We start from the raw sequence: 15,317 nt of genomic DNA on the forward strand, positions 1-15,317 counted from the left end.
TTGTGAAAGAACTTTAGGCAAGCTTCTGTGGCCGTGGACAATTAAAATGTCTTTGATACTTTAATCAACCAGTTGCCGAGGTAGGGGAATACCTGATGTCCCTTCGTCCTGAAAGAAACTGGCAAAGGGCTATGCAGTAAGTAAAATGCAGGAAGTTGAACTGAAGCCAAATGTGAGGGCTTTAATGCGTGGGAGGAAAGTGGAAGTATGAATCCTGTAAATTCAGAGCTGTCATGTGGTGTCGGAGAGGGTGACCACGTAACAGTATTGGTTTCAGAAATACTTGTTTGATTTCCAGAGGTCTACGATAGATAGCCAATCCTTTATTTTCGTGTCTATGAAGAAAAAAACGAGAATAGAAGCCTGTTTGCTTAAAATGTACTCCTTTCTCTATGGAACCTCAAGGTAGCGTAGCCATCACTCCTTTTCGAAGCAGATGCAGATGAGGGGGGCACCCTCCTTTTGGTGGAGTAGATGACATCATTTTGGAACTGTTTCTCCAAGAGGATGGCGTAAGCAGCACTAGAACGTTGTCATTGTAGGTAAGCTAGCCTAAAGGCTACTGATAGCGTCATTAAGTCTGATACCTTTGGCATCATTCTTGATACAGATGAGTATCTCTTTCACAAGTGCCTCAAAAGGGTGTTTCTTTTGAAATTGAATGTGACAAAAAATATTGCAGTGTCAGAGTCATCCTTGACTGCTTGAAAGGTGTCGTCAACGTGCTTGCCAAACAGAACATCGCAATGGTATGGTAAAAATCTTAGATATATTTGCACCAAAGGTTCTATATTCAGTGGTCTTGTACCAACATTGGCGTCTAAGGACCACTGGCCCTGCCAGTTGTGAAATACCTATTGAGGCTATATCTATAGCGCAATATATATTTACTGATGAGGAGGTTTCAACCCCTGTAGAATCTTTTTCATATATATATATATATATATATATATATATATATATGTGTATATATATATATATATATATATGATACGGACCACAGTTTCAGTGCAAATTTATTTATTTCAACACTCAAAATGACGCGTTTCAGCCCGACCTTGCATGTATATATATAAAATAATTTTTATATTTATTTATTGTTTGTAATCTTTGCCCTATCTGTCTTCCGGCAGAAATTCTGTGTATGTGCCAATGATTGGGCAGCCCACACAGTAGCACCAGGCATAGTTGAGAACGTCTCCTTGCTGGTAAGGCTGGCTTATACGTGACAGGGTTTTTCATGATTGCAATTCCTCCCTGATAAATCAACAATTGGAATAGGTCTCACAGCTTTTCTATTTAAAATCAGAAGAAGAACAGACCATTTCTTATTTGCTTTTGGAAGTTAGAAGCATTTGGCTGCATGTTCCTAAGGGTCTGGAAACCATCAAAAATAATTTGGTGGGGAATCCAGCAGTTGTGGGCTTTCTCCCTATCAAGACCAGATATGAATGGGTCGTTCCCAGGAAGGAAAGTAAAAAAAAAAACTTTTTTTTTTACCTTGGGATAACTCTTTTGTGGCAGGAGCATTGGAGTATGCGGACATACCGGGCACAACATAACTTTGCAGTCTCGGGAAAGTGTTAGTAGTAGTCCTGTAACACGCCCTATAGGTTTAGTGCTAGAGTGACATAGATCTGACCTATGCTGTAAAAGTTGGAAGCAGAGCGAAGTGGTGAATTTGCTCCACATATTGCCTCTCCATATATTGGGTACTGTTATAGACTGACTCGTATTAGTCCCCTTAATTTGTGTCATTAAGCTATTCTGGACTATCTGTTTTTTGTACTTGTTGATGACTATGGTATATTGTCATTGAGATCATAGTTGCCTAGGAAGACGCAGACGACTATGCTGATGTTGACAATCTTTTGTCATCGACGAGGCCGTTGTACAGTCATAGATGAGGCCATCGTAGAGGATCTCATCATAGACTAGGTCGTCGTAGACATGGTTATGTAGGCGAGGTTATCGCAGACGAGGTCGTTGTCATAGATGACCGTCACGAACAACCATCATAGATGAGGATGTCGTAGCCGACCGTCATAGACAATGCCATCGTAGATGAGGCAATCATAGATGAGGCAATCATAGGTGAGGCCATTCGTAGAGGAGGCCATTCGTGGATGAGGCCATTCATGGATGAGGCCATACGTAGATGAGGCCATATGTAGTTGAGGCCTCATTGATAAGGCTGTCGTAGACTACCATCGTAGATGACCATTGTAGATGAGGTTGTCGTCGAGATGAGGCTGTCCTAGACAATGCCATTGTAGATGAGGCCATCGTAGATGAGGCCATTCGTAGGTGAGACCATCATAGATGAGGTCGATGTAGACGGACATCGTAGATGAGGCCGCCATCGATGACCGTCGTAGACGAGGCCGCCGTCGACAACCGTCGTAGATGAAGCGGTTGACGACGACCGCCGTAGATGAGGCTGTCGTCGATGACCGTCGTAGATGAGGCCGTCGTCGACGACCGTCGTAGATGAGGCCGTCGACGACGACCGTTGTAGATGAGGCCATCGTCGACGACCGTCGTAGATGACGCAGTCGTCAACGACCGTCATAGATGAGGCCATCATTGACGACCGTCATAGATGAGGCTGTCGTAGACGACCGTCGTAGGAGGCCATCATAGACGAGGTCAATATTGGTGAGGCGGTAATAGTAGGCATGGAGTTTTGTTATAGACTCATTGTCAGGTTATGAGGATTTCCCTGATGTAGTGTCAGGGATGAATAGGGAGTTGTAGGATCTGCCTCTGAGGAGGTTTTTTTTTTCTTTTGTCAATTGCCTCTCTCTGTGAGAAGTGCCTTATCAAGACTCAAGGTAAGTCTTTTTTATGGCTTTCTTGCGCATCCTCTGGAGACTCTTGGCGCGACCTCTCCCTTTGACCTCTCCTATGAGGTGCAGGAATACTCATTGTCCTTATTAGAAGTGACAGATTTAAGTTTCTGTAGTCCCAATATAAGCCTCATCTCTCAGAACATGAGAGTTTTTGAGGAAAAGGTTAGACATATTTCATAGTCTATTACCTTGTTTTCTGCCACTCTGCCATATTACTGCCATATTAGTGCCAGGGTCAGAGAAATGAAACATGAAGTATAATCTTGGATAAGTAATAGCTGAACAAACTGAGCAGAGCTCAGGGAGACTCCCTTCACACACGATGTGTGGTAAAAATCTGAGGAGAACTGCTTCTGTTGGGAGTGTTCTAGAGGGTGCTGATAGCTGATTGGTTGGAGCTGACTTTTGGTCCTTTTCATATAAGGACATAGATAGGCTACTAAGATATAGCCTTTGGCCTCTTTTGGCCTATTTATTACTTATGGCACTACTTTTGTATTTTACCGTGGGACTCCCATCTCGGCGACGGGGAATGATTCAGGCATGTGAATCTATGAAAGATACCCCAATACTGGATAAACATGCCATACAAGCCTTGGCAGAAATGACTTCTGGTCAAATAGCAGGGAAAGTGATTCCTTATAGACCTTGTTTAGGAATCCTAGTCCTACGTTTCCTGTAAGATTTGGAAGTTCAGCTTATTGGATGGGCAGATTTTACTCAACAAAACGCCAATACAGGTAAAATTTTATAAACTCAAGAAGTTAATTAAAAATACTGCTTATTCGAGCATTGAGATAATTGTGGAGTGTTCATGTTGAGTACAGTGTTAAAACGATACCTTAAATAAATGAACAAATGGAAATGGAAATAAGAACTCCCACAGAGAAAGAACACTATTGAGGTTCTTGATAACTGTTTTACACCTTCTATGTGCATCTCCATTGACAATTCAATTTTTTCCAATAATGACAATCTACTCACGAATCAACTGAGGTTTAAGTTGCAGATCTTAAGAAACATGCTATTTCCTGAATTATTTATTTGAAGCAGACTGCAGTGGTGTGTTTACACTATACTAACCTATCTCATGTAAAATAAATACATATAATATAGCTTTAGAGTCCCCAGTCGAGGGCTGTACTGGTTGTTAAATGCAAAACAGCTAAGGCTGTTAGAACATTCCACCCACTGAGAGTAGAATGTTCTAAATTAAAAAGGGAAAAGGAGAAGGATGAATGTTGGAGCAGAAGGCCTACACCAGCCATTATTAGCCCTGAGCCATTAGATTGCCTTTAATGGAGCCCCCAACATTCCAGTGTTCTAATTTTGCTTCTCATTCGCAACGATCTGATTATTCTGTATGTTTTGGAAACAACCGTAATAAAGGCCATAAAATTGGCCTGGAAATTGTTTTCTGCAATGTGAAGAGGGATGCTCTTTGAACATTGCTTAATCAAGCCATTACCATTCCAATGTATCATTGACTCAGCACCTTCCAAACAGGTAGTGTTCAGTTAGACGTGTTCATTGTGGTTATGTCATACAGAGGAGTGGAAGGTGCCCACCTGAATGAGTTCTGGGGGAGAGACTTTGCAGGCACGGGTATGGCTTGGATTACTTATCGAGTGCAACATTTATAGATAATGCGTGCAGCATCAGAAATCGATCTTCTCCGCAGAGAAGGCTCCTGAGCAAAGGGATTTAGTGAAGGGTTGAGAGTTTTTTGTGTGCACACAAGGGCCAATTAGACCGCAGTGTCTTGATTGCAGCTGACCAATGCACCTCATACACCAATACTGGGGTAGGGTAATAAGTTATAGTGAAAAAATGAGTAGCCATTTGGCTGATTCTCATTTTTAGCCCCACTGAATTTCTGTGGAACAGGCTTGTGTGACCCGCACAGCCAAAACTCGGTAAAAACTTCCCATAATGGTATTCTTGAAAGATGTGAACCCCCAAAGTGTTACTGCCAATGCAGCATGCTATTCGGGAAGGGCTATGGAACGTCTGTGGTTAGGCCTGGTGGTACATCTGTCAGGTGACAAGGGTTAGTCCAGAACGGGTCATGTCCACCTATCACTTTTGGGCAGGAGCAACCAGCACCAAACGGGGTTGGCAGGGCAAGGGGGGTAAGTAGGAGTAAAAAAAGAAAAAAAATTACTTACCCCCGTCGTCGCGCCTCTCGGGTGTCCCACCATCTTCTATCCTGGTCGGTCTTCCAAACAGGAAGCACCCAGACTGAGGCCCCCGGAGGCAATCACAAGGCTGCATTCTGGGCGCCATGGCTCAGCGCTCAGACACCGGCTGGGACCCTAGGCATATTCTCTACGCAGGCTGTAACACAGCCTGCATGGAGAACAGGCAAAGTTCCCATCTCTGGCCGGCCAAGCAGTCATGCGCACTTTGTAGTAGCAAACCACTCCTATCCTGCTCCTCTGTCATCGGAGCAGCCCTGCCCCACCCCACCCCGCCCTGCCCCGCCCATCTCTGCCCGCAAAGCTGCCAGCAGCAGGAAAAAATAAAATGATAATAACCTCGAGTTATTATCATTTTATTTTTACTTACTTTCACTGCTGCAAAGTGAGGTTTCGCTCCTCCACATTAGAGGAGGAGCCACCACTGTTTTTGGGTTCAATGAAAGGCAGGTATTCCCTTCACAGCCATCTTATTTAAATGCGCAAATCCCAAGCAAACAGTGCGGTAGTGCCATCAAATTAGGGAATTGCCACCTAGAGGGAGACCTTTCCAGCCAGAAACATAAATCTCTTAAACAACCTATTTAGTCCTGTTTGACGTTAAACAGTGCCTTGTAGTTAGCATGCTTTGAAAGTAACACAAATGGGACAGAGCTAAAAACAAAACATTCTCAATGCAGTGGTAAGATAGAAACATGATGGCAGAGAGAGACAAAAGGAAGTTGAATAGCTCCTGAGCGACTTGTGCACAGGGAGACAGAGTGTCTGCAATTAGTAATGAACTAAAACTAACACTCCCAGACTACTTCATGTTATACCATGCTCCTCTTACGTCGGATAATATATTAAGAGACACTTTATACTCATTCACGCCTTCAAATAAATTAGATAATATAAATTAGATAATAGTAAAAACTGGTATGTACAGAACCTAAAAACAGAAGGAGTGTGGTATGACGCGCTGTACAAAACAGAGTTATTACATTATTATTATAGTTAGTAGTAAGTAGTAGTAATAATAATAATAATACCTGTTGAACTCCAAATCGAAGACTTGAGATTTCAGGTCCTTCACAACTTGTTTCAAGCCTCGATCATAAGCAGAGGGCTTCTGGCCACCTACAAACTGAGGGTTGTTCCTCATCAGAGTCTCTGCCAAAAAATTCACTGGATTGAACTTGGGAGATGTCGTTCCAGGGGGATCTAGCAGCTGCCGCTTCTCCACCTCCTTTAGAAGCTTCTCCACACCGGGCACGAGGCTGGGCAGCAGTTTGTCCAGCAGGTATGCCCTGGTGTCCACGGTCTCCTTGTCTGCACTAAACCACTCTCTGGCTAAGGGGTCCGGCGGGGACTTCTGACGCAGCTTCTCCTCTTCCGCCTTGACCTGGCTCAAGACATCCACAGTGGCCTGCTGCAGGTTAAGGCCTCTCTGCTGGACTTTATCAAAGAAGTTCCGTTTCCACCTGGCATCTTCGGGCTCGCCGACTCGACGGACACTTCGTCTTCTGCTGCCACCATTCTCGCAGCCTGAGTTGTCATATTTCCCACTAGAGACCAGCTCTTTGCCATGACCCACTGTCTCTTTGTCTTCACTGAACCGCACCCTGCCCAAGGGGTCCGGCGGGGATTCCTGAAGCAGCTCCTCCTCTTCCGCCTCGACCTGGCTCAAGCCATCCACAGTGGCCTCCTGCAGGCTAAGGACACTCTGCTGGACTTTATTGAAGGAGTTCTGTCTCTGGCTAGCATCTTCGGGCTCACCGGCTTGACTGGCACGTTGCCTTCTGCTGCCACCATTCTCGCAGCCTGACTGACCAGATTTCCCTCTAGGGACCAGCTTTCTGCTTTTGGCCTCAGTAGCCATCTTTCACTGTAAAACATTTAAATTTACAAAGAGTAGCATTAAGGTGGGAGCTGACATGCTTGCATTTATAACTCACGAGCTAAATAGATTGTACAGACTGAACCACTCGAGCTAAGAATACATGAATGGGCTGAAGATTCTTACCATAACTTTACTTTCTAATTGTGTTGTGATGCAACAGAGAGCAACTGGCCTATTTGGACGCTGCAGTATTCCCCATTTCAAAACTAGTCATATGGCAGAAACAGTGCCATGAAAAAGATGTGGCCTTATAGTTAGGTGACAGCTACTGAAGCAGAACCCCAGGTTCAAATCCTGGCTTCCCCATTTGAACACATCGATGGAGCCTTGACAAATTGCTTAGATCAGTGGTTCCCAAACTTTTGACTCCTGAGGACCCCCACTGAGTCACCACTGGAAGCCGGGGACCCCCAAGCAATTTGTAGGATTTAAATTTCAAACATTAAAACAGTAATTCGAAAAAATAAACACACACGTGCACATAAAACAAATACTCGAATTACTAAGGATTTTAGGGGCATATTTACAAGTCCCTGTCACCATGGAAATGTCACTTTTTGCGATGTTCCTGTGGCAATAGGGGCTTTGCCTTATTTACAAGGCAGCGTTAAGCCACTTATTGTGGCTTAAGGCTGCCTTGTAAATAAGGCCCCCTTTCACGCAATGCTTAGCGTGAAAAAGGTGGGCAGTGGGAGTTGCAGTGGGCGTTCCACTCCAATACCCATTGATTTTGACGCTGCCCTCTATTTACAAGGTCAGCTTACATAGGAGACAGCACCAAAATTAAGACCATGAAAACCTGGTCTTAACTTGGCGAAATGAGGAGAAATGCCTTATTTCTCCTCGTTTTTGCTTTTTCCAACGGAAAAAGCAAATCACCTTTGATTGTTTATGTTCAGGAAGGTGGCCCTTCCTGCACATACACAATCTTTAATAAAAATGACGTTTTGTAACTTTCATGTGTGCTGCATTAGGCAGCACACATAGAAGTGACAAAACGGCATTACAAACTTTTTCTTGTGCAGGAAGTGGGAACATAGCAGCACCAGGATAATGATAGACTAGGAATAAACATATGTAGCTAACTTTTACCATGCAGTTTGCAAGTGGCTCTTTGATGACAGTTTATAGGACACTGCTAGATTACGATTGTCCCTTATGAATTGCACAGTGACAAAAGAATCTCTGTGACAAAATCAGTAACCCACTGACCTATGCACATAAAATACTGTTTTTTAAAATGCATGGTACACGTTCTTTGCAGTAGGCATATTAACCCTCTGTGTCACATTAGATAAGTCAAAGCTGCCACTGGACAAAACTCTCATCTCTCTCCAGCAGGTACATTAATCACTGGCATTTTCTTGACACTTTTATAGTTGCTCGAAAACTGCTAATTTTACAAGGAACTTTGCAGTGCTTTTAAAACTGCTGCCTGCGGACCCCCTGGGAATGTGCCACGGACCCCCGGGGGTCCTCGGACCCCAGTTTGGGAAACACTGGCTTAGATTCTTGGCCCTTACCATCCTTATCTGCCAAACCTGGGAGGGCTTAGAAACAGGTTAACGCCTGAGTAATATATACTGGCACCGTGGTTATATATACTACACAAAGAACTGAGCATTTCACTGTTTTTGAGAAAAGGAGCAATGATTCACAGCCCTCAGGCAGTATGTAATCCTTACACATCATCAAATGTAATACATGGATATACCTCTGTGAAAATTAGGTTTCTCTTCTTATAGCCTTTCTTGCTATTACCTTTTATGTTGAAAAACGTGCACAAAATTCGGCAGCCGCTTTAAATTTTTCAGGGCAACTTTTTCACTTTTAATTTCATGCAAATCGGTAAAGAGTGACAACATTATATGTGATCTGCAGGTATTTTTCCCTGTTTTAAGCCCCAGATGAATCCTTTTGCTTCGCTGTAGCAAAAACTGCTTAACAGAATTAGACCAAACTTGACATGAAGATAAAAGTGTACTCAGACTTAGCCCTTTTCGTGGTTTGGTGTAAATCCATTTACTAATTTTCAATATGCCTGTGAACAAAAGAGTGTCAGGCAGGATTTAAATGGTTAAGCTTTTGTGTATCTGGACTACTAAATTATGTGTGATTCTGAAGGGAATACTAGGTTACCAATTTGAAACAAAATATTTGAATTGGATAGGATGAGAGAGTAAGGTTCCATTCAATTTGATTGGTTGTCCTTGTTCGGAAAGTTATGCTGTGGCTGACATTCTGTGATGCAACAGATCTACAGCAACATGTAGAACATGCATCATAGAAGAAATATTAAGGTATGACGATGTAGGGGTGCATAAGCATACCCCACAGAGGATGTAAGGTATCACAGAAATGCAGATCCTGTCCTCGATATTATTTTAAAAAACTCTTAAAAACAACATTGAAACAGAGAACTCTATATTGTTGAGGCCAGATCACAATGCAATGAATATTTGCAGATTCTGTGTGCCAACCATAAGGGCAATGAGGAAGCCTCAATGACGTTTGGATTGCATGTTGATGGATTATAGCAGAGGAGATTCTATCCTCACAGTTTTTGAAAAAATTGTATGAACGCCACTTCCAGAGGGTTCTGAATGTACCTAGAGCCACTATGCATAGCTGTAGTCCAGCACAACCTCTTTGAGGGATAAGGTAGTTAAAGCTTTTTCTAAATGTGCAATTTTGGGTGACAAATGATTTTTGAATACTAAAGATTTCTATAATGGATATAGTTGTAGCCGATGAATTATTAATCATGCATTTCAAATTATTTTATTTAGAGGTTTTGAAGTGTGTTTAATAATGTATTTTAGTTATGCCACTCCTAATCAATGTCCCCCTGTGTGTTTTCTCTCCCCACAGTTTTCAAGGGGTACAGGACAGTGTTTATTTTCTATTCAGAGCATGTATTGTGAATTAAACTTTCTTTGTATGCATAATGTAAGATTCTGAAGAACACTTCTGCTGGAAGTTCCGATGCAAGCCTGATAGCACTGTATGAGTCTATGTTTGAAAATGTTTAATAATGTGTTATACATCTCTGGATTGCATTATTATCTTAGAAAGAGTTTAGTGTTATAATTAATATTGTGATGAGCCCTATTCTGATTTGCTCAATATGTGTTATCTTTAGTCATGCAATGCTGAATTTGCTGATTTTTCTCATTCTGTGTTCATAAAAGGTGTATAAAAACCCTTTGGTTTGGGGGGGTGAGCCACAGCCTTTCTTTTTTTCCCTGTAGATGGGGTCAATGTTCCCTGTGAATCTGATCAATAGAATTTAGAGACTTTAATTTTTCTTACAGGACTCTGTCCAATTCTTTTGATGATTTCCCTTTTCTACCAGGGTCTTTCCGTTCCATTTATGATTTTTGCTGCTTATTGGAACTGAGAATTATTCTGATTTCTGAGTATGTACTCTGTATTTGATCCTTCATGGTCTGTATTGTGCATTTCTCTGTAATGCCTATTTTAGAATGTGTAATAAAACCATGTAACTTTTCATTGATCTAAAACTCAGCTATTGAATGGTCCCAGTCACTATAAATATTACTCCGCTAAATTGTTGGGCCTGATGTCGAGGCGGATGGTTACTCTAATCGCAAGATCAAGGGTGCAGGAGCAGAGCCTCCGGGGGTACATTTGGTTGTCATCAAAATATTGGGGTGCAGTAAAATATTGGGGTTTAGCTCCCACAAAGGCATGTATGAAGGAACCCCGCAAGCCATTACCATGAATGGCTTTACAACACGTCCTTATAATGAGCGCAACACTACAACAAAAGTCTTTACCACGTGTATAGCTTTACCATGCATGCCTCTACAACTAAATTTGCATTGTTAAGGCATGTATGGTATAGGCATATGCATAGTAAAAACGTACCAGGTAAGCATAAACCCAACTATATATTTGTTAATATATATGATATAGTTATATTTGTAAATATATATTTATATGTATGTATATATTTATGTATATACATATATATATTTTTAATATAAATATATATATATATATAGATAGATGGATATAGATATAGATATATATACACACACACACACAAATGCAAACACCCTTACCACCCTAAAACCCATTCTCACCCTATACCTAAAAAAACATTTCCACCCATTTCTCTTCTTTGGGTGCGACACAGAGCCAGACTGGCAGGCCTGGTGGCCGATTAATATGTTTCCCCCGTCTTGCTCCTCCCAAGTAGCCAGGAACTTGGGGGTCAAGATGGATAAGGGGTTAACATTGAAATCCCAGATCCTGGGGGTGTCGGGCATCTGCTTCGGCATCCTTAGGATGCTGCGGAGATTCCTTCCCCTGCTGTCGGAAGAGCATAGGAAGCTGACAGTGCAGGCTTTGATCGGGTCCAGGTTGGATTATTCGAACATTCTTTACCTGGGGCTGCCGGAGTATTTGCTGCAGCGGCTCCAAGTGGTGCAGAACGCTGCTGCGAGAGCTATCTTCGGATTAAATAGACGGGCCAGTGTATCGGGCCTGTTGAAAATTTTGCATTGGCTCCCGATCCGGAAACGGATTGTTTTTAAGGCTTTGACTCTGGCCTACAAAGCTCTCCACGCGGTGGGAGCAAAGTACCTTCAAAAGAGACTGGTCTTCTATCATCCGACCCGGTCTTTGAGGTCGGAATCCCTGTTTTTGGCGGTTGTTCCGCGTGTGAAGAGAGCTCGTCTGGGAGGCCGCTCTTTTGGACTACTGGCGCCACAGTTGTGGAACTCTCTGCCACTCACTCTGCGGGGAGCTACCAGCCTACTAGCGTTTAGGAAAGGCCTTAAAACCTGGCTGTTCACCCAGTAGCCTGTCTTTTTCTTGCATGTATTTGTCTGGCATTCGGTCTTTTTTTCTTCTTCTAACGTTGTTATGTTATTATGTTGCAGCACTCCTTCTCCTAAAGCGCCGGGACACTCTTTTTGAGTAGCCGTGCGCTATACAAAAGAATAAATAACATAACATAACATAACCCAAAAACGCATACCCACCCCAAACACTAAAAATACTCTTACCACCCAAAAACCCAAACCTAACCTAAACCCTAAAATTCCCTTGCCATCCAAAACTCCTACACACCCTAAACCCTAAAAAATCCCTTACCATCAAAAACCCTTAACCACCCTAAACCCTAAAAATCCCCTTGACACCCAAAAACCCTTACCCGGCCTAAACCCTAAAAATTCCCTTGCCACCCAAAAACTCGTACCCATCCTAAACCCAAAAAAAACCATTGCAACCCAAAAAAAACCTATACCCACCATAAACTCTAAAATTTCCCTTGCCACCCGTACCCACCCCAAACCCTCCAAAGAATTACCACCCAAAACCCCATACCTACCCTAAACCCTAAATATTCCCTTACCACCCAAAAACTCATACACACTCTAAATCCTGAAGGTTTTCATATACATCTGAAAGTAGTTTTAATTATTCTCATACCAGGACTGACATCTTCAAATGTATACGAAAATTGAAATTGAGAAAATACCACCTGCTCTGAGAAATTCAGAACAATCCTGCAAACAAACAAGAAAAAGATCAATTGGCCTGGGAGAGGCAAGATGGCGCTCGTGCTGCTGGACGTGTCGGACGTCTGAGCTGACTCCTCTCGCTGACCCACAGGTCTAAGATATGGAGTAGTGCCGAATCGCTTTACTTACTGTGGATTTTCGGCAGTTTGGAGTTCGTTATATAAGTGGGCAAGCGGCTTCTAGTGTGGCACGGTAGTTTTGAGATCCTTACGAAAAGGTGAAGGACGCTGTACTTCGAAGAAGCATTTCGATGCTGGAGGCGGTCACAGCGTTGGTGAGAGTCCGTCAAGCCTGGTGGGCGGTACCCACACAGGTGCTGCAGCTTGGTTACGCGGCGAGTTTCATCGGAACGCCGAACGCAACTGTTTGGAGAGAGGGCTGAGAGAAGTGATGGCCCCGAAAAATGCTCGCAAACAACGCGGACAGGAGGTGAATGTGGGTGATACCGTCGCATCAGTGACTACCGGTGGAGGTGAGAAAGACTTAAGTGCAGCCGTTGTGAAGAAAACCGGGACAGGGACTCCCGCTAAGAGCTCAGGGAAAGTGAAATAGACAATATCTGCTCTGTTCACGGCTTCAGAGCAAAAGCGAAAAGGGAAGGCTCCTAATGTGCAGCTAGGACCTCAATTGGAAAGCTCTTCAGTAATGCCACAAAATACTATTATCGCAGCTAATCCATTAAATCAAAATGTAGAAATAGATAGTACTAGGCCAGAAGGGCAGTGTAACACCGGAGTAGAGGATGGTAGTTTGTCAAACCCTTCTGATGGCTTAATTTTGGTGGAAAATTCTCTTCCAGGGAAATCGACTATGGTTATGTCTACGGAGGTTGAATCTGCGGATTTTTACTCGGTATCAGAAAACTCAGCCTCTTCATGTGAGACTTGGTTCTACAATATTCTAAACAACTGTGTATGGAGGAGGCTGAGAGTGAATATGAGGACGATAATGAACTGGGGGAACTTGGTGAAGGGGAAAGTCCCGCTACAGTCAGAGGTGGAAGTGATATATCTATGAGAGACGGAGCGGATGGGGGATCTCAAGAAGCTTCGACGGACAATATTACTTTGACCACGATATATCAGACCATTCTGAGCCATATGGACAAAACTGCACTAGAAAGTCAGAAAATTCAGAACGCCGAAGACTGCAAGGCTCCATTCGGAGATTAGTTAAGGCACAGTCTGATTTTGGTGAAAGGTTTACGGAGGTGGAAACTAGAATTTCTAATATTGAGGACGAGCTGGTAAAACAGAAATTGGTCACAGAGACTTTAAGTGGTAATAAAGAGGATTTATTATGGAAAATGGCCGATTTCGAAAATCGTGCTCGTCGCAATAACTTAAGACTGATGCAAATTCCTGAAGGTAAAGAAGGACAAGATTCGCGTAAATTTATCGTGGAATTATTTCAGCAGGCTTTTCCGGGCTTGAGTAAATGGGACTGGGAGCGGGAGATTGAGCGCGCCCATAGATATCCTTTTAATATTCAGCTCCGATCTGGGCAGAATACCACTAAACCTAGACCTTTTCTTGTGGCCTTTAATAATTTTCGCGCCAGAGAAGATGTATATATGCATACTCAACCAAATAAGAAATCTATGGCGGAAGGTTTTACTTTTTTTGCTACTCCTGATTACTCAAAATATACAATGGACAATCGCTGGCAGCTGCGACAGTTGGTGAATCCATTTAAAATAAAGGGTGCTCAAGCCTATATTATGAATCCGGCGAAACTTAAGGTGATTTATAAGGAGAAAACTCGATTTTTCACTAATGTCGCGGCAGCAAAAGATTATCTTCAGTCTATGAATGACTCTTACCTCTTCAGGTTTATCAAACTGAAAGATTAGTTAACTTAGAATCACTTTTCTGAACTATTTGATCTATTTTCACTTTTATTGTTTGTTAGGCTCTCAGTTTTATGATTCAATTGCTGTAAGAATATTCTGGACTGGTAGAAAGCCAAAAGTCAAGATGAATCTAGAGTGGAAAAGAAAAAAGGGAAAACAAGGATGCCTCCTTTTTTTTTTTTTTTTTTTTTTGTGGATAGTCCTGTGGGGAAACGCTAGAGGGGTTATGCAGCCAGCTAGCTACCATCGATTGGACCATGGGTCCTAAAGCCTCGGTTAAGGGTGGCTGGGGGGGTCTCTGGAGGGTGGGGAAGAGGGGAGGGTTTGGAGGGGAGTGAGGTGGTGGAGGGCACATGGGGAAGAGAGGGATAAAGGGGAAAATTCCACGGCGATTTTTTGGTGGCAGTAATAACAATGAAAAGGAAATATATTGCTGCTATTGCTGTTATTGGGACATTATTTCAAGTAAAGTAATTAACCTAACACATAGGTGTTTAGGTAGAATCAATTATGATTTGAGGACTCTGGTATTAATATTGTATGCCATGCAATACTAAAATTTGCTCATTTAATGTATCTGGGCTCAACCATGTTAATAAAAGGAAGAGAATTGCAGCTGAAATCCGCTTTATTCAACCAGATATTCTTTGTTTACAAGAAACTCATTTGTTATGGGATAAAAGAAAGCTTATAGTAGATTTAGGTTATACTTTAATTGCCGCCTCTCAAAAAACTAATAACACCAGGGGGGTAATGATTTTGTCCAGACCCGGTTATTGTAATGCTGTTCGTAATCTAACAGATAAGTGGGGTAGATGGGCAATATCAGAATTAAAAGTGGGAGGTGGATTCTTTACAATATGCTCAGTTTATGGGTCTAATATAGACGACTCCGAGGCTTTGGGATGGCTAAATACAGAACTTGCTAATTGGAGATCTCCTTTAATTATATGTGGTGATTTGAATATTAATTTAAAT

At 42.5% G+C, this 15,317-nt stretch overlaps 1 protein-coding gene across 4 annotated transcripts in view; it reads right to left on the minus strand.

Annotated features, from left to right (window-relative positions):
- The window catches only part of EFCAB5 (EF-hand calcium binding domain 5), a 592,664-nt gene that overhangs the window by 343,478 nt on the left and 233,869 nt on the right, over nt 1-15,317 (minus strand). For all 4 annotated transcript variants that reach the window (XM_085649237.1, XM_085649235.1, XM_085649236.1 and 1 more), the window contains exon 2: nt 6,082-6,917. In XM_085649237.1, the coding sequence (XP_085505363.1) occupies nt 6,082-6,911 (830 nt within the window). In that variant the 5' untranslated portion in view covers nt 6,912-6,917. The remainder of the gene's footprint in view (nt 1-6,081; nt 6,918-15,317) is intronic.

This window comes from Triturus cristatus, chromosome 3_2, assembly GCF_964204655.1.
Source record: "Triturus cristatus chromosome 3_2, aTriCri1.1, whole genome shotgun sequence".
Taxonomy (NCBI): Eukaryota; Metazoa; Chordata; class Amphibia; order Caudata; family Salamandridae; genus Triturus; species Triturus cristatus.